This window comes from Poromitra crassiceps, assembly GCF_964638095.1.
Source record: "Poromitra crassiceps genome assembly, contig: HAP1_SCAFFOLD_69, whole genome shotgun sequence".
Classification (NCBI taxonomy): Eukaryota; Metazoa; Chordata; class Actinopteri; order Beryciformes; family Melamphaidae; genus Poromitra; species Poromitra crassiceps.
In genome coordinates, this window is record NW_028152254.1 from 1,292,543 (window position 1) to 1,314,613 (window position 22,071).

Sequence of the window (22,071 nt, forward strand, 5' to 3'; positions counted from 1 at the left end):
TCTTGTGAACGCATCTTTATTGGCACTCAACAGACAGGTAACATAACATTGTATAGTAAATGACTTTGGTCCTCCCTACCCTGCCCTCCTGTGAGCCTTGTGTATCAGTGTTCATTAAACTTTTCTCACCAGAACCTTAGTGTTGTCCTTATTGTGCTGTGTTCATTGTCAACCATCCTTAGCACCACACTGTGCACATAATGAACTGCATTGTGGACCCTTATATGACACGGAGTAGCAAAAACACAGACAAACGAAGGAGACGGAACTGATTGGGTTGAGGTGTTTTTATTTCTTTTATTTTTTGCAAACATAATGACAGCAATTGGTGCCGTTGTCCAGCATCGCCATCATGGTTCTTTTCCGCATCACCAGTTTGGAGATGAAGTCGTCAGGCTGCGATCCGGTTGCTTCAAGGGCGGTGAAGGATCGCCCGTATATCCCCTTCAGTTCATCCAGTACCCACTGGAGGGTACCCGGCCCGATGTTTGGGTCGTTTGGGCCAAGACGCTTGGAGTAGAATTTGCCGTCCTTGACGCGCACAGAGGCGTCACAGATGTGACCATCAACGTTGTAAGTGACCGAGATCAGGTCACCGTATACATGTTTGCGGAAGTACCCGGAGAACACCATGTTGTTGGTGCCGGCTTCTTCTAGTGCATTGTAAACGGCGGCCTGGGTCGCTGCCCCCCACCAGCAATTGCCCAGCCGAGTTTTGACATCCGGCCACTCCTTTGACAACACCTCCGAGTTGGCAGGCTGGTAGTAGGCTGGTATTCTTCTCATGGTCCGCTTAGGTGGGGGTCTCTCACCCGCAACCAGTCCGATCACGCCGGACTCCTGGTTGGGCTGGGCGGGTGGATAAACACACGCGCCGCTCATATCGGAAGCGCGTCTGTCTCCTAGATCCGGGTCAGTGTGTGGCTGCTCGCTCCTGTTAGTACAGTAGGTAAAGGTCCTCACAGGAGATGGCAGAAGACTGACATGAAGGCTCAGCAGCCATCTATTCTAAAGACAACCTGCCTTCATATCTTTTTCCTAGACTCTTTTCATCTCAACAGTAGACACAACACAACAGGATCATGGGCTAGACAGAAACGGGCCAGTATGGCTGCCCTAGTTCTCGTAATCAGTGCCCTATGCTACTCTTCCCCCTATGCTACTCTTCCTGTGTCCCTTGTACAATAAACCTCTGTGCAACACCAGCCCGATGTGCGAGTTTGTAATAATGAGAGAATGAGACAAAAAGGGTTTCAGATCGAAATATGTATTCTTTATCGCAGGAAAATATATGGATATATAGACAGGCATCTGCATACTGCAGAGAGACATTCAATTAAATTCAGTTCAATTTATTGTTGTCCACAATGTGGAAATTTGTCTTTGGCTTTACAGGTTTGTTTGCACATTATGGAAAGTACACGGCACAGGAAATTATAGGGTACATAAGACAACAGCGATAACGGGCATGGTTCTGATCTGGATGAGTCTAACGTTTATGAATTTAGCAGATTTATTGCGTTTGGTATGAAACATTTTGTTCTTGGTTGCTGCAGGAACTCTATAGCATCTTCGTCAGCGTACCGACATGCCGGAATGGCTGCCCTAGTCGTCGTCATCGAACATGTGATCGTACGGATCCTCCTCCTTGCTGTCCTCGTTTCCGTTGAACCAGTTCCGCTTGACGGCGTCGCCGTAGCCCTCGGCCGTGTCGTGTGCGCGCAGCTTGGCCGCTCTGCTCTTGGCCAGCTCAAACAGGGGTCTCTCGTCCTTATCCAGTTCGATCTGGCTGGCCTGTATCTTGGCCACCAGAGATCTGTACGACTCCTCTGTTATCTTGGGGAAGAGGGCGTTGAGCCTAGACACCTGGATGCGGGCCACGAGCATGAGATCAGTTTCATTCTTTACCGTGGCAAACATGGACTGCTCCGGGACGGCTTCGGACTCTGTGTAAGCTGCCCTGCCGTGCTGGCCGCGAACATCCCCGTTGATGCACTGGTTGCTCAGCACGTTGATGTAGTAATAGTCCTTGTTCCTGCAAAATCTCATGCAGCCGAACGTACCAGTGTGGAGGTCCGCGAAGATCCACAGCGACGTGTCGATCACGACCGGGGCCAGTACCTGGGCCCGAGCATTGTTGAACATCGTCTCCATATGCAGGATCCTTGAGTCGCGGGTTAACTGGACCTTGCAGTACGCGAGTTTGTCGTTTTGCTGAAGCAGATTGTCAACCTTCAGTCGCGTATTCCCGAGATAGCGGAGCGTCCGCCCCAGCGTTGGGGGGAGCGTATTACACCGGTCAGCGTCTAGCCATTCCAGCGAGTCCAAGTTCAGCCCGGACGACCACTGCTTGCGCTCGGGAAAAGCTTTCCCCTTGATCTTCAGCGGGTCGCAGCATTTGAAGCTCGTCAGCATGTTCACCGTCTCGCCTTCGTTACCCTTCTTGGGCATCAGCTGTGCATTCAGGCACAACAGAGCGTTGTACAGGTTGGAGCCGTGCTTAGGGTTAGGGGCATGCACAAGCCGGGCCAGCTCGGCACAGAAGAAGCCCATGGCGAAAGCCACGGCCTGGCGGATCGACAGGGCCAGGGTGAAGTGGCACATCGGCATGTTGCCGTTGGTGCCGAGAAACCGGTAGGTGTGGTCCCTTTCGATGTCGCTTTTGTTCATTCTTTCGTCGAACCTGGGGTCGTTCGGGTCGAGTACATTTCCCACCTCGGTGAACTCGGTTTCGTTGAATCGGTGCCAGCGGGAGTACACCCCAATGCTCGTTACCGTGGATGCTTTAGCATTGATGCCCGAGCCGCACTTGAACGGGGTGGCCATCATCGCGCCCACCTTGGAATTGAGCTTTAGCTTGTCCGTCTTTGCGCCCCCCAGGGAAATGTCGATGGCCTCCGACATGTACGTGCCCCCGCTCATGGTCATCGCGACCGAGGTGAAGGTGCCGCTTTGCTTGGAGGAGCTGCTGTGCTGCTTGGTCGCGGGCCGCTGTTCCTTCTGTGACGTGTACACTTTGCCCCAGTCCTGCGTCGCGCCCCCGGTCTGGGGCCTGAAGCCTACCCCCGAACACAGCAACATGTTCCTCTGTGACCCGTCCTTGATGCTCTTGTAGAGTGTCTCTGTCTGATTTACTATGGCGTCGCGCAGCAGCAACACGCTGCCGCCGGCCTGGTCCAGGTCCGACTGGCTGTACTGGCTGTTGTTGTGGCAGGGCAGCATGTTGCGCATCGTCGCAAACACCAGGCACTGCAGGTAGGCCATCATGTTGTCTGACAGCAGGTACTCGTAGATGTAGAGGTTCTTACCATACATGTCCGGCCCGCCCATCGGCACCTGGGCAAGCGCCTTGTTTTTCTCGAGCGCTGCCGCTCGGTCTCCCATCTGCGGGGCAACAAACCATAGGGCTCGGCACTCGCTTTCCGTCAACCTGTTTTTGTGCGCGAGTCGCTCCGCTATGTCAGCGCCGGTCCAGTAGAAGCCTGCAGTAGATGGGGTGACGTCCTCGCCTTGGCAGATGTGGAAGCCTTGGAAAAGCCTGTAGACGCCGCCGACCGGCAGCCACATGGGCTTCGTCAGCGTCGCTGCAAACAGCGGGTCGACAAAGTTGTGCTCCAGGAAGGGAGCGGAGGCTGCGCTCAGCACCATCGCCAGGTCCTGAGGTTCCATGTTCAGAGCCACGCACCTGGCAAACAGCTGCGTCAGGTACATGAACACCATGTGCCGAGGCTCTGATCCGTCGGGCCCCGGAATGGGATCGTCGGTTTTCAGGTCAATCGGCGAGAAGTTCTGGAGCAGCTGCAAGATGAAGGCCGCCGCCTCCAGCGAAGTCTCCCTGAACACGATCCAGGGCTGGGCCTCGCCAGAAGGCTTTTGTGTTTCGGCGAGCCCATTGTCCGAGGTCATAGAGCCTACGAACGCCGAGAGGACAGCGTCTTCGCCTTGCAGTTTGACCAGGCTCTGCCAGGCCACCTGCTCATACGTGACGTGGGAGCGGTGAGGGACCTTGTCCATGGTGCGAGGGCTGCCCTGGATAGTCAGGAAGTGGCCCAGGTGCTCGCCGTGCAGCACGAGCACCTTGCTCGACACGACGGCGGGGCAGTAGACATGGAAGACAGGCGGGGAGTCGACAAGGACGTGGGTCATGGGCGACAGCTCCATCCCGTAATCGATGTTGGCGTGGCCCGGTCCCACCGTCAGGCAAAAACTCTCCTGGGGTAGGTTTACCTTCAGTGTCTTAGTTACGCCACCCGCCATTCTAAGAGTCCGAGGGGGTCTGGAGCCGACCGTGAGAGAAAGGAACTAGAGAAGTTGCTGACGTGCAAGACCAACACTCGGGGCTGTGACAAGGCGTACGCCTTCTGTCTCTTTTTGTGGGACGATCTGGCTGCTGCGCTGTTTCCGGGCGAGAAGGGGGGAAACGCCAACTGGCTGCCAAGCAGGGAGGAGGTTTCAGCTAGGGAGAACAAGAAGCATCTACTCAGATTAGGACTGATGGCGCACTTTTATAGGTACTTGTCAAGGAACCCGGGCCCTAATACCCCGGAGCACGCCTCCCGGTTCAGGGGCGTGAAGGAGGCGGCCGGGCTCCTATTTCAGGGCTCCGTCTCAGCCAGGCAGCATCGCCCGAGGACGGCGGCGACCGGAAGGTCCGGTGACGGCCAGTGCCCGGGCATCAAGTGGCACAAGTTGAGCTTCGTCAAGGCCAAGCAGGCGTACCAGAACAGGCTCACCAAGGCCTTTCAGAAGGTGAAGCAGGTCGGCCACGCGGGCTTGGTCAAGAGCGACCTCCAGTGGGGCCTCGGCTGCTACTACAGGCTGGCTATGGCCTACACCACCGACAGCCCGCTGGAGCTGGCGGCTGCGTGCATGCCATGGCTGAAGCCCGCGGTGGAACTCATCAACCAAGAGAACTTTGCGGAGCTGGCCGGGTTGCACGAGCGTGTGCTGACGACGCTGTACGCCGTGCTCAACTGCTACGTGAACTGGATCGAGCCCACCTACCACCAGCTCCTGCTGGTGCCCGGCCAGCCGCGCGGCAAGCCCCGCGTTGACGAGTGTGACATGCGCTGCTACAGCTGCCTCAAGAACCAGACTTTCCGGTCGGCCGAGGTGCGGGGCAACCCCAAGAACATCGACGTCCAGTTTGACTTCGACAGGATGGCCTTCAGCTCGTCTTGCTGCCAGGCCCCCGTCATGTACATGCCCCTCTGCACCGAGTCGGTCAATACGCTGACGTTCACCTACAGGAGGCAGGTGTACACCACATGCCCGTTGTGCAAGAGGACCATCTTTTCGGAGCTGCTGGTCGACTATCCCACGCTCGTCTCACGTTGCGTCTCGTGCTTCGGGAGGAGCGGGGACGACGGGGGGCCGTAGACGCCGACAGCCGACTGAACTATTAGCGTCTCGGAGCCGCTCTCGCTGCTAACAACTTTGAGCCCACGTCAGTCGCAAGCGACTCAGACACACTGATGGTTCACGACTGCGGGCCGCGGCACCCGGACTCAGCCGCAGACAGCGACGGCTAAGACTCTGAGGTCTCCGAGGACCATGTCTCGGATTGCGGCGCTGACAGTGAGCCCTACTGCGGCCATACAGAAGAGTGTGACGCTGCTCCGAGAGCCGGCGGAGATCAACGCAGCCCTCTTCGTGGTGCGAGCTGACTCGCAACGTGCAACGACGGAGAGCGAGAGTGTCCGTCTGAGTGTTGCGGCGTCCGTCTCAGATGCCGGCTGCATTGAATGGAACTCCAACGGCTACGGCCCAGATGAGTACTTGCATACCACTGTCAGCACCATGTACCTAACGCTGCCCGACGAGAAGAGCGACTCAGACTGCGACGGCTCAGAAACGGACAGCGACAGTGACGGCTCAGAAACGGACGGCGACGCCGACACGCGAACACCGCCTAGCTCCGGGGCTGGCATAACTGAGGAGTTTGTGACACTGTTGTAACTCGATGTGTGATGTGAGACAATAGAAAATAAAAACATATTTAACTCTAACCCCTAGGGTGTTGTTGTGTCTATCGTTCTGAGCTTGGTCGAATAGAGGCCCCGGTCTGACTCCTGGTGACGGCCTAGAAGAAGGGCTTGTTGACAATGAATTTAAGCTACTAGCCTAAGCGAGGCTAAGCGGATCAGCGAGGTCAGAGAAGTGGATATTAGGTAGGGGCAGGGACCCTTCCGCACCTCAGTCAGGATCCCTCGACCGCCTCTACAACAACACCATGTCCGAGAACCGTTGCTTCTTGTGCGGGTCCGCCGACACGCTGCCTTCCTACACCGAGACCTGCCTGAGGATGCTCGACATCCTGCATGACATCCTACACAAGTACTGGCTGCCGTTGGAACAGGGCGTCAAGTCAGCATTGCTGTACAAGCCTTTGAATGCCGTGACCAGCTGGGCCCTCTGCTCTGGCAACAAAGCAGATGCCTGGGAGCAGCTGGTCAAGGGAGTGACCAGCTTCATTGAACCTAACTCCACTGAGTTCAAGGACCTTAGGTCTGAGATGGAAGCACTCGCCGATCGCACCATACCAGTGGAGCTCCCGCTTACGTCCCGCTCTGCACCGAAGAAGCAGACGGACGTGTTCATCTGGCACGATGTCCTGGCTGAGATGAACGAAGTCTCGCTGAGCAAGGTCTACCTGCTGTTGTGGCTGATCAACCGGCAGACCTGCCAGGTCCACAGGGGCGACTTGTTTATACGTTTAAGGAACAACGTTACGGCCAGGGCGATGACGCAGTACGTTGAGGACTGGTCCGGGTCTTATTTCGGCTGGATTACGCGGGCCGTCTTGGAGAGATTGTACCTGTACAGTCAGCGCATCTGCACACCGGATCATCTTCGGCTACCCACGGGTGTGTTCCGCCACCAGCTCTACCTGCCGGCGGGCCTGAAGTCAACGCCCTCGGTTCAGGCGGGCAAGGACGAAGCGACCAAGTTCGAGGCGAGCTACAGAAATCGCACCGCAAAGGTACGCGTGGCCATCTTCGACAAGGTGCCCGAGTACCGCAAACCGCTGTCGTGCAAGACAAGCGGAATGGAGCCGCGCAAACTTCTCCAGAACCTGCTGTTCACCTTCAAACCAGATCGCTTGGCTGACGTATACCACTACTTCGCACTACTCAACTTCGACGACCCGCAGCAGCCTGGCCGCCACCTCCGGCTCGACCTCGCCAACGGGCCCGATGTGCGGCTGGCGGCCCCGGAGAATCTCTTCCATCTGGCTGAGGAAAACGGCCTGAGCGTTGCGGCGGTGTGCCGGGGCCTGGAGCTGATCCTTCGCGAGGTGTTTAGGCTGGTCAGCGAGGCTGACAGCGTCAAGGTCATGCTGAGCAACTTTCGTGGCAGGCCAGGAGTGTCACACGCCCCCTCTGCAGACCAGGAGGATCTGTGCAGGATGACGGTCGCCGTGCGTGCACTGCAGCGCCGCCCATTCGCGCTCGACCTGTGCATGATGGATTGCCTGGGGCAGGACACCATGCTGATCGACAGCGCCTTTGCCACCAAGGGCGAACGCGGTGCTACCACCTACAATGCCATGAACGTCGTCAAGGTGTGCCACCCCTCATACGTCCCGTGGCCCGAAAACTGGCTGACCGAGCTGCTCTGGCGCGACATTGACGAACACGGGTTTGGTTTGGCCGCGAGGGACTACGGCCACTACATGATGTATGCGAAGCACTTAACCAAGGCAAAGACGTCCGTGGCGGCCTTGGGGAGCGCTGATGCTGAGATGCTCGAAGACACCGTCAAGGTTGAGACACTCCAGGACAAGTAGCAGGAGTGACACTTCTGTTACCTGATATATGTTGTTGATTTACTGAAATTCAACATAGGGCCCTGGGCCTCGTGAACCAGATTTTGATTTTCTGTGTATGTGTGTTTTCTGCACCTGCGAAAATAAAGAATACAAAGAACACAGTGTCACATTTTAGTTTTAATGCTGATGGCTATTGGTGCTGGCATTCTGGGGTTCTGGTATAAATACAAATATATGAAGAGAGAATAACCGGTGGGGCAGAGCAAACCCCTAGAGTAAATCATAGAAAAGAAATAGAGACAAATATACACCTCTGTGATGAGCATGGAGTTGACGCTATGTACAGCAGTTGTAGGGTTCCAATGATACAAATAAAAAACAATATTCTACAAGAATGATCAGAGTATGCGTTTTTAATTTATTCTTCACACTGTTTCACAGGTCATGACAGAGAGAAGCTTTAGACCAGGTTGTGAGTACTCTGCCATGTCGGACAGTCCGTGTGCCACACAGCAGCTGATCCTAATGCCTCTCATCCCGGTCCCGCACGCTTCGTGCCACTCATTGGTGCTCCAGTCGCAGCGCTCCACTTTGGAGCTGTCGGGGGATCCTCCGCATACGATCAACTGGTCGTCCACCACCTTGATGCCGAAGCTGCTGCGTGGACGAGGCATGTCGGGCGCGGCGCTCCATGTGTCGGTTAGCGGCCCGTAGGCCTCGGCGCTGTGCAGTCTAGTTCCGATATAACTGCCGGCAACTGCGTAGACGCGCCGTGGTGTAGCGGGGCACGGAGTACTCGGCCATGTCGGACAGTCCGCTTGCCACACAGCAGCTGATTGAAATGCAATCCTCCCCCATCCCGCAGGCTTCGTGCCACTTGTTGGTGCTCCATTTGTAGCTCTCCACCTTGGAACTGTCGGGTGATCCTCCGCATACAAACAACTGGTCGTCCACCACCCCGATGCCGAAGTTGGTGCGTGGTTCCGGCATGTCGGGCACGGCGCTCCACCTCTGGGTTAGCGGGTCGTAGGCCTCGGCGCTGCGCAGTCGTCCGGCCAAACCATGGCCGCCCACTGCGTAGATGCGCTGTCTGTAGGCAATGACGCCGAAGTGGGAACGCTCGACGCTCATGCGGGCGATCTTTGTCCACCGGTCGGTGTCTGGGTCGTAGCACTCGGCCGTGTCCAGGACCTCATGTGTCTCATAAGAGTGCTCATACTCCGTCACACGACGATATACTACACCACCGCAGATGTAGACTTTGTTGTTCAGTACTGTGGCGCTGGCGTACATCCTCTTCCCGTTCATAGGTTGGAGCAGAGTCCACTTGTCGGTCTCAGGATCATAGCGTTCGACACTGTCGTGCACGATGCCTCTCTCGAACCCGTCCTGCTCGGTTTGTACCTTTCCTACCTTGCCTCCCATGGCATAGATACTGCCATTCAGTACTGCCAAGCTGTGCCCCCCTGGGCGAGGATGATGCATGGCTGCCACATCGTGCCAAGTACGGGTACCGAGGTCAAACTTCCGCACGCTGGTGTTAATGCAGAACGAACCTCTCTCATTGCTCATGTAGCCGCCAACACAGTAGACCGCGCCATTTAGGAAAGCGGTGGCGCTGTAATTTTGCGTAGGCCGAAGTTCACTGTTTGGTACATTGGCCCAGAACTTGTCACGTGGATCGTATAGCCGAATCCTGGAAGTTGTACCGTCGCCAAACCTGATTCGAGTGACGGCCAAAAGGACGGCATGCGGCTGGCGCGGCCGAATCGGGGTGTTTACATCACGCATGACCCTCTCGGCCTCGGCGACGATCGCCTCACACTCTGCGTCGTCCTTCACCAGACCGTGGTTCTTCACCCGGTCGACGAAGTAGTCCGTGGCCATTAGGGCCAGGCGGATCTTGGGCAGCAGCGCGGATATGTGACCTTCGCGCTCCTCGGGCGCGTGGGCGATCCAGCGGAGCGCGGCCTCGAACGCGGCGCTCTCCCGCCCCACGTTCAGATCGTCCCGTCCGAGGATGTCCGTCAACCGCTCGAGAGAGAGTCCCAGGAACTCTTCGGAGTACGCAGCGATCTGCTCAAAGCGCAGCAGGATAAAGAGAAAGGCCTCGTTCCTCAGGTCCGGACAGTGGTATAGGTCTGCCAATGTAAAGATGCCGACGCAGTTCCCCGGGTGGAGCCGCGCCTCCAGGAACTTGCAGCAGGAGCGTTTCACCCCGGCGAAGCCGAGGTAGTCCGCCGCTATCAACAGCTCCTCCGCATTGTTCTCGGTCACCGGGACGGAGCCTGCGTCGGCGGAGTCTAGGAGGAGACGCATCGCGTTCGTCGACACGGGGCCGTCCATCTCGTAGACGTCGTCCTGCGACGTCCAACCGTGGGCGAAGACAGCGCGGAAGTATGGGCTGCAGCCGCAGAGGACGGCCTTGCGGACGTCAAATTCCGTGCCGTCCACTCTGATCCGCCAATAGCCCGAAGGCGGCATTGCAACTACCGGGGTTCCAATAACAAAAATAAAAAAACAATATTCGATATGATCAGAGTATGCGTTTTTTTTCTCCTTTGATGGGAAAATCTGACTTCTGGAGGTCCTCACACCAGAAGGGAAAAGACAGAAAGTGATACTTCGGGCAGGGGGGTGTTAGTTTTACAAGACTATCTGGAGCAGAAAACCGGGCTTAAAACCTGTACCATTCTAGAGGAGAGGAGGAGAGGATTTTGTGCGACGGGCGTTTTGTCCGAGAAGAGGTTTTTGTCGGAGGAGAGGATTTTGTAAGAGGGGCGTTTTTCAGAGGCTGTCCTCTAACAAAGATATCTCCTGACAGAAACACCATCCTCTGACAACTCTGTCTCGCTCTGACAGGATGCTCCCTGTGGTGGCTATAAAATACCAGTGTCTTGGAGTCTTGTCTTGTACATGTCTTGGAGAAGCGTAATCTGTAAGTGTTTTGTTGATAGGATTCCAGCTCGAAAATGCTACCTACCTTTTCTTTTAGAAGTCAATTTTCTTTACCAATTGTTTCCTACGAATGCCAGAAGTATTATGTTCATTGTAATTGTAATGTGTCTACTTTTGTGCACAGATATTCGCAAAAACTGAAGGCCTGAAAGATGCCGCCACTTCGATTGTGCCCCATTTGCTACTACAAGCTGGTCAACCTGCCTGAACACCTCATGAAAGTCCACCATATATTTGATAAGGAAGAGCGCAAACTCTATCTTGCCCTTGACCACGGGAGGTAAGTAAAAAAAATGTTTTTACCGCACTAGGCAGAGCTCCTTTAATTCCTGTATTATGCTGAACATATATTGAAAACTGATTTTTGTTGAGGTACGCTGGACCACTGCCCTGCCACCAAGGAAAGTGTGCCGGGGAGTATAAGAAAAGGCTGGACATACACCTCGCAGTTGAGCACATCGATTTTGGGGTATGATTGTACACCTTTCTTAACATCACCTTTAGATTTCTCTAGTTACCACCGGTCATTTTGGAACTTAACCATAACGATTCCAGCTTCAAACCCTTCTGTGTGTTGGGTGTTCTACGTTTAAAGGAGGAAGAGAGGAAAGAGGTACTGGCCAAAGAGAAAAACGGAGAAATCCGGCAGCGCCTGAAAGAATTGGAAGAAAAGAAGGGAGAGGATAAGTCAACGAGGCATGAGGTCAAGGAGCTAAAAAAGTTAGTGGTTGACTTAGAGTGTAAATTGGCGGACGCCGTCGCCAGTGGCAGCTGGGGCGCCAAGGACCCAAAAAATGCAAAGAAGAGACCGAGGCGAGACGAATCAGACTCTGACAGCCTTCAGGGAAGAGACCGGCGGCGCGACCAACCAGCGGTTCTGCCGCCCAGGGCTCTGGAGGGGCGACGGGCAAGGATGACAATCGGTTTGTCGCTCAGCACAAACCTTTAAAATAACTGTATCACCTTTACATTTGCCTGACAATTATTGTGTTTGTTTACTGCTTATAGGGGACCTCACCGATCGCTGGCTGAGCAGTCGCCTACACTCCAATGCCTCAAAGAAAAAAAAGGAGAACTGCAAGCAGGGGGTCAAGCATGTAATGGAGTTCATCAGGGCCATGGGAAGTGGCGACAGCGGGCTCAATGTGTCCCTTACTTATATTGATGAGCCAGAGAAACTTCAAACGTAAGTTATATTTTTCTTCTTTTTTTGTCGCAGACACACACACACACACACCATGGTGTGATTGTTGTTGCTACCTGTGTCAATTACCTGAGCATTAGTTCTACTTATATATATATTGTTTTAGGTGGCTCAAAAACCTGCGATCACAGTTTGCAATACCTACTATCAAGACCCGAGTGTACCATGTGCGGACTTTCCTGATTTATGTGCATAGTCAGGCCTTCAACGGGGTATGAGTAGCAGTGTTGAGTGGATTACTTTTCAGCAATGTAATAATGTAACACTTTACAATTTCCAAAGCTACTTAGACACCCATACAGACATTGTTAATTGCATTTTATGTATTTTTTGTTTGGATTATCTATTATCCTCAGGTGAGGTTGGGATCTCGCCGCTTTAGCTCCCTTTTGGAAGTCCTCAAGAAGGAGCAGGATGCTCTCGAGGCTGAGCTGCTGGGACATCGTCAGCGAAAAGCTTTGGAGAAGGCCAGTGAGTACAACATTTTGTATGACATTTTCTTATCTTTCTTTCTTTTTTTTGTATGTGAATTATCTGACTTTGCAATTTAATACTTTACAGAGTTTCTCCTGAGCAGGGCCCAGTTGGAAGAATTCCGCAGAGTGGCAAAATGCAGAATCCCCAATTGCCTGGGTAAGTGCGAAATATCCTAGACCGTACGACTAGATCCCCAGCCATTATACGAAATTTTGGGTGAAATAACTGTCTCTTTAAATCGATGTATCAGAGAAACTGCTGAAAAGTCCAGGCAGCGTGGAAGCCCTCAAGCGCTTTGTCGGGTGGCTGGCGGGGTATGTATTCTCCCTAAGCGGCCATCGGAAAGGGGTGCTCACACATTTGACCCCCCTTCAGGTGGAAAACCCACAGCAGGACGAGGACGTGTACATCATCAATGTACGTAATGGTAACCTTTACCAAGCATGAGATGTTTTGTACATAACGCTTTGTGTATTCCTGTATCTGTATTCGGCTTTGGCTGGAACACACTACTACATTTTCGTCTACGACTCCAGGTGGCAGAGCATAAGACGGCCGGCACCTTTGGCCAAGCAGGAATTGTCCTCACGCTTGAGGAGTACACCTGGTTCCGGAGGTTCGCCACCATCCGCCACACGCTCCCGGGCTACCAGTCCCAGGCTACCTTCTTCTTTAACTCGGCCGGGGGAGTTATGGCCAAACTGGGGGAGATGGTGGGGACGGTGTTCAACTCGATTAAAATAAGTGGTGTGACGATCAACGTCATCCGCGCCTCTATCGCAACGATGGTGAGTTTGGCAGATTGATAGATATAAATTCTGTCATATGGACTCGGCTTCCCCTCTCAGGGTATGATTTGACGGCATCTTCAACACTCACTCTTTTGTACCAGGCCGAGCGTGAGCTCAGCAAAGAGCAGCGGGATCGGGTGTGCGTCGCCATGTGTCATGGTGTAGGCACATCTTCCAAGTGGTATGTGGCCCCCCCATCGGTCGCAGAGGCCTATGCCACTCGCACGTGCCTCGAGTACGGAGCGCGCCACCCTGCCACTGAGGTACCTGCAGCAAGCGGCAAGGCCTGTGCGTCGCCCCCTCAACCTTCAGGTGCTTGTCCAGAACAATTTGATTAATTTGTGATATTCTCTATTCGTGTATACATCATTGATGTTACGCACTGCCGGGTCCTTACATTGTGTAGTTTTCTCTGTATTTTAGAGGAGAAGGATTCTCATCTATCCCCAGGAACTGAGGGACATGGTACTCGAGGCCTTCAAGGAACACTGGGATTCAGAAGGAGGAGAGGCCAGAGAGAGAAAGCTGTGAGTCGGAGGAAGACTGAAGATTTGTTGTTGTAGTTTATTTGGTTTTTATGTTGGTTGTGTTTATAATAAACGTTGTGTGGTAATAGTTACATACAATAGAATAAATGTTGTAAATCTACCAGTGAAGTTGCATTCTTTGTTGTACTTTCATACATTAGGCTGAACAGATCAGAAAAGTTTTGCTGTGTGTTGCTATACCTTTGTCTGAGCCTATGGTAGTCCCTCTGCCGTACACACACACACACACACACACACACACAAGGCTGCATGCATTTGGAGTCTGTTTATTTCACAGCTCATGAACTCAGCCTGTGTAGGTCCTAATTAGGGCAAAAGAGCTTTATGTCAGCTCGGTGATCCCAGTGCTGAGGCTACAGTCTGTCAGCGCCCTATTGGCCAGAAAGGTCAAGAAGGGAACAATAACGAGGCAAGTTATGGACAACGCAACGACTATTTACTGCCCGCCTGCTGCGGAAGCCTGATCCTCAGACGGAGGGGTAAATAATGGTGAGCGTGATACGTGAGGAGCTGGTGCTGTCCGACGATGCATCTCCAGAGCTGTTCGAGATCCTCATCATGGCCGGGGCTCCTGCCTCCGGCCTGCAGCTGCAGACGCTAAACGTCAGCATCGAGCAGTCAGAGCTCGACCTCCTGCGGAACATGTGGGAGAAGGACTCTGGCACAGTGCCCAAGGCCGATCTCGATAACCTCCACTGGATGCAGTGCAAGGCCATGAACGAGGTGAACCTGAACATTCCCCAAGTTATCGCAGAGGACCCGCGGAAGCTGAACCGCTACTACATTTTCCTGTTGTTCCGCTACTGCATGTCGCGCAAGACGACCCGCGGGCGGTCCATCACCACCAAGCTGTGCAGCAGCAGGCCCGATGTGGTGCGTGGCACCATGAAAGATATACCCCAGAGCTGGCTGCAGACTTCGTCCAGCTCTCCAAATCCCTCAGCTCCACCTGTGATAGTTCAGACTCATCCAGTCTCGGAGCACCGGCAATATAACGAGGAAAACGGAGGAGGCCGCTTTCAGACCCAGAACCGCTTCTATCCGCACCAGCAGACTCAGCAGACCGAGCGCACTGGGCCGGATGAGAACGCGTGCAATGTGACCCAGCGCACCACTGAACGACCGGCAAGTGTACCGTGGCATCTGTATGGCCAGAGACCTAGGCAGCAGATGTACCCGGAGCTGTCTCAAAACAGCGGGATAGATTCTGACCAAGACTGATGCGAAAAAGGTCGGTTGGGTAGCACAGGCTAACACTGCCGGGGTCGAGGATTCACAAGTACACAACGGACAACACGCTCGTGCCACAGCAGGAATGAAAACAGTGAGCCAGGACCAGAGTGTGCAACTGACCAATGGCACAAATAAAAACTATGTTCTACAAGAATTATCAGAGTATGTGTTTTTTATTTTATTCTTCACACGTTTCACAGGTCATGACAGAGAGAAGCGTTACACCAGGTTGTACATGTATAGCAATATATATAAACGGAGATATATTTTTTTGCGAGAGGTTTGGATTCTTGTCATAGAGATGAGCACTTGTCACAGGATCTCATTTTTGTCAGAGAAATGAGTGCTTGTTACAGCACCATATACAAGAACAACAGTTCTGTGCCCCTCTGACAAAGAAGCAGAGTGAGACATGCCCGGACGCATCCGGGCCCCTGTGACTAAGAGGGAGGAGCTATATAAGGTGTTTTTGAAGGTCCTGCCTAACTACAGCCCTTTTGCCTGGTGGGGCAGATCGAAGATTCCTTCCGGCTAACGTTGAACATGCAGAGCTTTACATCAGCAGAGCCTCTGGTCTTTGACCTGCATGTTCGCGGACACGACACCTACATGAGACTGAGCCGTATCAACAAAGCCCTTGATGCCATGGCCGCACAGGGGGCAGAAGGAGGAGGAAACGGAGCAGGAGAAGCCCTTGATGCCATTGCCGCACAGGGGGCAGAAGGAGGAGGAGACGGAGCAGGAGAAGATGGAAGGAAATGTTCAACCCCCAGTCCTGACACATATCTATTACACGTTCGCGGACAGGACAGATTTCAGGCACTGACACATATCAACAAAGGCTTTGACCTGCTGGACGCACAAGAGGCAGAAGGAGGAGGAGACGGAGCAGGAGAAGATGGAGGGAAATTGTCAACCCCCAGTTCTGAAACAGACACATATTTATTGCGCATTGCTGGACTGAACAGATTTGAGTTCCTCAGCCGCCTCAGCGAAGGCTTCGAGATCCAGAACAGACAGCGGGCCGAAGGAGGGGGAGATGACTCCCGGGAAGAAACACAAGGAGGAGAGTGAGCAAGTACCTCCACTTCATCGCCGTACGCTGTTCGAGATGGAGTTAACCCTAACTAAGTAAAATAAAATAAATCAATAATGATAAAGGAAAATAAATAATAATACATAAATCCGTTTCTGTTCTTTATTTGAGTGTGTCCTTGCATTCAGTTATATGGTGTTAGGTCACATTTATACAATCATCACACAGCCGTCACATTCTGTACTATGTGTTCACTAATGCTTCCGGTAGACCTCGGTCTCCTCTGGCAATTCTGTGCTGCATTAGCAATATGGGTTTGGTGTGTCTCTGACAAAATGCACACAGATTTGACAGTGGAAGCCATTTCTGCCATTTGTTAGAGGATGACATATATCTGTCAGAGGACGGAATTTTTATAATTTCCTGTAGATTGTTGATAGACGTAGACTCTTGTCTGTTTTTCATTTCAATGTCGTGTAAAGTGATCAATCAAAGAAAATGCTCAGAAACCGGGGACAAGGTGTTGTGTGATGTTTATTGACCTTAGGATACAGTACAGAAAATGAAAGACAAAGGCCAACACTAATCCAAAAAAGAAAAAAAACAGTTGACAGCTAGACACCTGACGGTACACAAGCATCACACACACATACACACAGAGAGAGACAGGCCACGTTGCACCTCTCGGTACTCTGGGATAGCGCGCACAGGCGATCCGGGGGCTGTACATGGACTGCATGCCGCCCATTTCCCGTTTCGCCGTGGTCCTAGTGCTGCCGTTGGAATACGGATGACTCGGGGCGGTAGGTCGAGGACGAGTTGGTGGCACAATAGCCGGCGTAGTTGGAGTTAGTGTAGGGCTGATGAGTTGGGTTTTGCGCGCAGTAGGTCCCAGCGGCTAACTCGGTATCATCGTCCAGGTCGTTCTTGAGCCCCAGTACGCTTCTGACGATCACAAGTGAGCCCCAGACGTGGGCAAACACAACCACAATGTTGATGATGGCAATGGAGTACTCCATGCTGTGCCACCTGGTTAGAGAGTTGACCAGGGGCCGGTACAGTAGCTCCATGCAGCCTGCCACCACGGCCATGATGAGCTCCACGTTGCCTATCCCTAGGCAGACCAAGACGATCAGGGTGCTCTTGCCGTCGGTCACGCTTTTGCTGAGCCCATACTTGGTGGCCAACTTCCACTTGCTTAGGCCGGCGAAGTAGCTGGAGACGATGGAGATGACGAGTGAGGCGCAGCCCAGCACAACCGTGGCTATGCCGCTTCTGAGGTAGACCTGTCCGTAGGCAGGCTCCTCGACCTCGCCGTCTTGCGGATCGTTAGTGCAACGCGTGCGCTGGAACCCGGGCGCGTTGCCGTTGGTGCTGTCGAGCAGGTACAGCACGTTGTTGGGCAGGACCAAGAAGCACACGACGAGCGTTCTGATGACTTCGAGAGTGACGGCCAAGTTTCCCTTGAATCTGCTCACGCTCTGCAGCGCCGACACAATGCGGTCTTTGAGGGCCGGCCGGCCGACAGGGATCACAGCGCTGTCTCCCCTACGGTACGACTGCATGTTCGTCACGCTCAGGACAGGGGAACCACTAATAATGCGGAGTGGTGCAGACAGACAGAGAGCCGGGTTCCCGGACATTTAATACGATGATCCCCGAAGAGCCTGCGATCACGTTCGCAACCCTTCAGAACAAGGGCTTGTACGCCCGCTCCATGGCGGACAGCCGCTGGTACGCAGTGCCGGGCATTACGCGTAAACTCGAGGCCGTATACTCGTACAGGAGGGCCAGGGGCGTCAACATGACCAGCACGTACATCTTCAAGTTGGTGCTCGAACACTTCAGCTCAACTCCCGACAGCCAGCTCGAGTGGCTGCCCAAATACATGACACGCACGTTCAACATCCAGGAGAGAATAGCACAACTGTTCCGCAGTGACCTCCTGCTCCGCTGGCGGGCCCACACGCTGACGCCGGTCACCACCCGGAAGGTATGGAACAGGCTAGACCTGTCGGTGGCGGTGGGTAACGCCATCGATCAGGACTGCAAGGACGTCTTCAACAACAAGAAGACCATGAGCGAGGTCGGCCTGGTCACCAGGCGGGTCATTAGGCACTTGGCCGCGCTCAATGTTAAGCCACTTCAAGGCGGCGTGAAGGTGGCCAACATCCCCAGGCCCGACAAACCGAAGGCCAACTCCCCGCCCGGTGTGCCGGCCACCTACCACAACAACTGCTGGAAGGGGTGCACGGGCATCCGGGAACACTGGGGCCTCAGCACAGAGGTAGACATGGTCGGCTACGACACAGTCACGCGCAAGACGGTGCTGTTTGAGCTCAAGACCAGGAACAACGACGAGCTCGACGACAAGACTCTGGCCCGCTTCAACTGTCAGCTGTGGCTCACGTGGATGATGTACTCGCTCACTTACCCAAGCGCCGCCGAGCAGACGCTCGCCTACCTGATCATCGTCAGCCCCGGCTCCGGCCATGTGACCGTGCTCAACTGCTACCGGCCCACCATCACCCGGGCCCTGCGCAAAGAGTTCCCCTGGATCGGCTGCTTCTGCCCTCAGGTGTTCGGCTGCATGACGCCCAACTGTGTCAACTTCAGGGTTACGCGCAGCAGACGCCAGGCGAGGGACACCGACACAAAAGACCTGAGCTACAGGAACTACATGTTCAATAACGCACTGTACCAACGCCATTCATCGGCAGCGCTCTACAGGCGAAGACGCCGGCCGGCTACAACCGCCAGCTGCGGCTCACCAGGATAAGGTTCTCGCTGACCTACCTGAGCAAAGTAGAGCGCACGGTCGCCTACCTGATCATAGTCAGGCCGGGCTCCGGCCAGTCAGCGCCGCAGCACCGAGCGAGACCACCGGCTGTTCAGCGAAGACTGAAAGGCTGTAGCGTAGACCTGGGGTGGGCGCTTATGTGCTTTGTGTACTGTACATGTATTGTAGTGTGACAGATCTTGGGCAATAAAGCACAGTAAACTATGTTCAGTGTCTTGCCATGTTTGCTTTGTTTATTTCCAAGTTACAGAATAGAACACACACACACACGCTCTCCCAGCGGTTGGTGCTGTTATACATTTTCATCGTCTGACTCCAGATCGAAGCCCATCTCGACATCACCCAGGACTTTGAACCCGCACCTGGGCCTCAGCCGTGCAGAAAGAGCAGGAGGTTGATGTGCAGCAGCTCGACCAGAGCCAGCAGCTGCCCGTATGCGCAACCTAGCGTATGGAGGTCCTCCCTGACATTCAGGGTGAAGCGCCTCTCCAAGCTCCCCACGCTGCGGCCCAGGTCGTCCCCGCTGGCTCTCTGGTACCTTTGGCCGGCCACCGACTGGAGCCTGACATACTCCTCGACGCTCCTCTGGTAATCGGCCTCGCAGCAGCGCGTGAGCTGTATCTCGCCCTGGGCCAACCGCGCGCTCAAGATAGGGTTTAGTGTCCCGAATACGGTGCCGACGCCGAAGCTCAGCCCCGGCCTGCCGCCCGGGTGCGCCGTGACATTGCTAAATTTGCATCTGATTGGTTCTGCGCCGCCGTAGGTCGGCTGCACGGACCTTTCCAGCGAGCACAGCCCGTATACGTTCATAAAGGCGTAGGACTCTGCCCGGGAGGTGATCGTCGACACCTTGCCTCGCACCAGCTGCTGCAGATCGACCAGCTTAGCCCTGAGCTTTCCGTACAGTTGCTCGTACTCGCCGGCCAGAGGCCCTGGCCCGGCGCTCTGCTGGGACCTCGTCTCGTCGTGCTCTCCATCGGTCCTGGGTCTCTTGGTCGACCGTTCGACGCAGCCTCCTCCATCACGCTCCCAGTCAGGTAGCCCGCCGTAACAGGCGAGGATGGCTGAGGCCACGAAGAACCGGGCGGGCACCCCGCTTCCGACCTGGCTGGTTCCGCACGTCTGCATAAGGGACTACGCCACCTTCCTAGGCTACCTGGTCGACGAGATAGCGGCCGGTGCTGCCGCTGGAGGGGCCCAGCTTGAGGGTGCTGTACTCCCCTCCAGGCACTTAATAGACTGCCTTGCCGACTACAGGCTCCTGGTCTTGGGCCGAACTGTCTGGTCGCCGCAATGTCTGGCCTATGTCAACTTCGACGAGCGGCTACACGGGGGCTTTGCGTACCTGTGGTCCTCGAGCGTCGCGCCCTTGGACTTCCTGGACAAGATGGTGCCCGTGTACTGTCGCCTCTGCTTCCTGACGGCGAAGCACGACGAGGCCCGGCAGAACGCAGAGGCCCTGGCCGCAGAGCTACGCGCCACACGGCTCCACAAGGCCACGTTGTTCAAGATCAGAGTCCTGGAGTACCTGGCCGCTAACCTCTCGGCTGACGTGCCTGCCGATTGGGGGCGTGTCTCGCGCTCGCCCGACGTCTCCCCGGCTTGTAAGGTCGCAGCCGAATTGCTGTGGACCCATTTGGCGCTGACATATGCGGGCCATCGAGCGCTGCTGTTGTTCAACCTGGAGGAGTTCTTCTCCCGCTCTGAGCCCGCACTGGCACTGTGCCCCCAGGAGCTCAAGACCGCACTGTTCGTCCATGGCCTCGAACACAAGCCACGAGCGCACCACAAGGTCCGCAAGCAGCGGCCTTCGCGGGGTCGTCGGTGTCCGATCTCTGCCTTCGGACGCAGAGACCCGCGCGCCACAGCCAATAGGCTGTACGAGTCACGGACGTCTCGGCTGTGCTGGCTGGCTGGCCTCTGGTGCCTGGACTCCGACGTGCACCGACTGCCTCTCTTTTGGCTCTACTGCCCCAAGCCCTACTGGGGCTGGGGCGGCGCCAGCTCGTCGGCTAGAGAACTCGAAAAGCCCTAGCGAGCTGCTGAGGGACACAGGCAGCTGCGTGGTGCGCCTGGCCGGCGACGTGCTGCTCCACGTGATGCACGTCAACACTGTGGGCAACCAGCAGTTCCATTCGCGCGTCTTCTCCCAGGCGCTGCGCAAGTACGCAGAGGTGCAGTCCAACACCACAAAGACGCAGCACTTAACTAGGCTCCGCTTCGTCTCGGACAAGAAGAGGCTATGCTCGCAGCACGGCTACAGGAACACCTGCATCGAGTTCACGTCCGACGTGAGCCGCAGTGCCAACTACACGTCCAACGCCAAGCACTCCTGGCAGCCTTACTTCAGGAGCATGTTCGAGACCGTGTCGCTGGCCCAGGGCCGGGCCGTCACCTCGGCCAAAGCGTTCACGGTCAGCAATGAGAATCTCACGTGCTACCTGTATGGCGTGGCCAACCCCGCTACGGTGGTGGTGAAAATGAAGACAAACAACCCCAAGTTCCACACGCCCTTCTTCTTCTCATCGGTCAATGTGTGCGAGAGCGGGAGCCACCAGCTCTTCCCGTCCATGGCCATCAACTCCCAGAATGTCAAGAATGTCGAGGTCGAGCTGCCCAACGCCCTCGACAAGGTGGCCCATCTGGTCGAGCTCAACGTGCACTTCAACAGGCTCTGCTGCCAACTGGCTCAGGACCGTCACGGCATGCTCACCTCACAGGAGAAGCTCTGTCTACTCTACCTGACCGAGACGTGGTTCGCCGGGATCCGGGACCGCAGCTCGCCCAAGTACTGGGCACAGTACAGCCGCGACGTAGGCGATGCGTTCGACACCAGGTACAAGAGTGAATGCTCGTGGTTCCAGGACAAGGTCCTGATGAACTACCACATCAAGAACCCCGAGTTCGTGCACCTGGCCAGTTGGCTGCTCGACAACCCCAGCGAGCTGCACCACCAGCTCATACTCGACCACGAGGCATACTTGCGGGCGGAGAGCAAGCTCCAGGCCAGGGCCGAGCTTATCATCAACGTTTGGCATCATGTCGAGCAGCACGGCGTCCACCTCCCCGACAGCTTCCCCTCCGTGTCTTCTATACGTTTCCAAGATCTCGGATATAGCGAACAGGCACTACGGGAATATGTTGGCTGCGGCGGGTCTCTCGTCGACTAGTGTCAAGGCTCGGGCCGCCAGGCACGCTCACCGTATAGGCCTCAGGGACCTGGTGACGACGAGCGAGAAGATGCTGCTAGAGG

General features: G+C 55.0%; 1 protein-coding gene across 1 annotated transcript; it reads right to left on the reverse strand.

Moving 5' to 3' along the window:
* Positions 1–8,196: 8,196 nt before the first annotated feature.
* On the reverse strand, positions 8,197–10,255 carry LOC310800781 (kelch-like protein 10; the record flags this gene model as incomplete). Its single annotated transcript, XM_083664705.1, has 3 exons — positions 8,197–8,528; positions 8,833–9,009; positions 9,286–10,255. 3 exons carry the CDS (start codon positions 10,253–10,255, stop codon positions 8,197–8,199), a joined length of 1,479 nt encoding a protein of 492 aa, XP_083520831.1.
* Between the last annotated feature and the right edge of the window lie 11,816 nt (positions 10,256–22,071).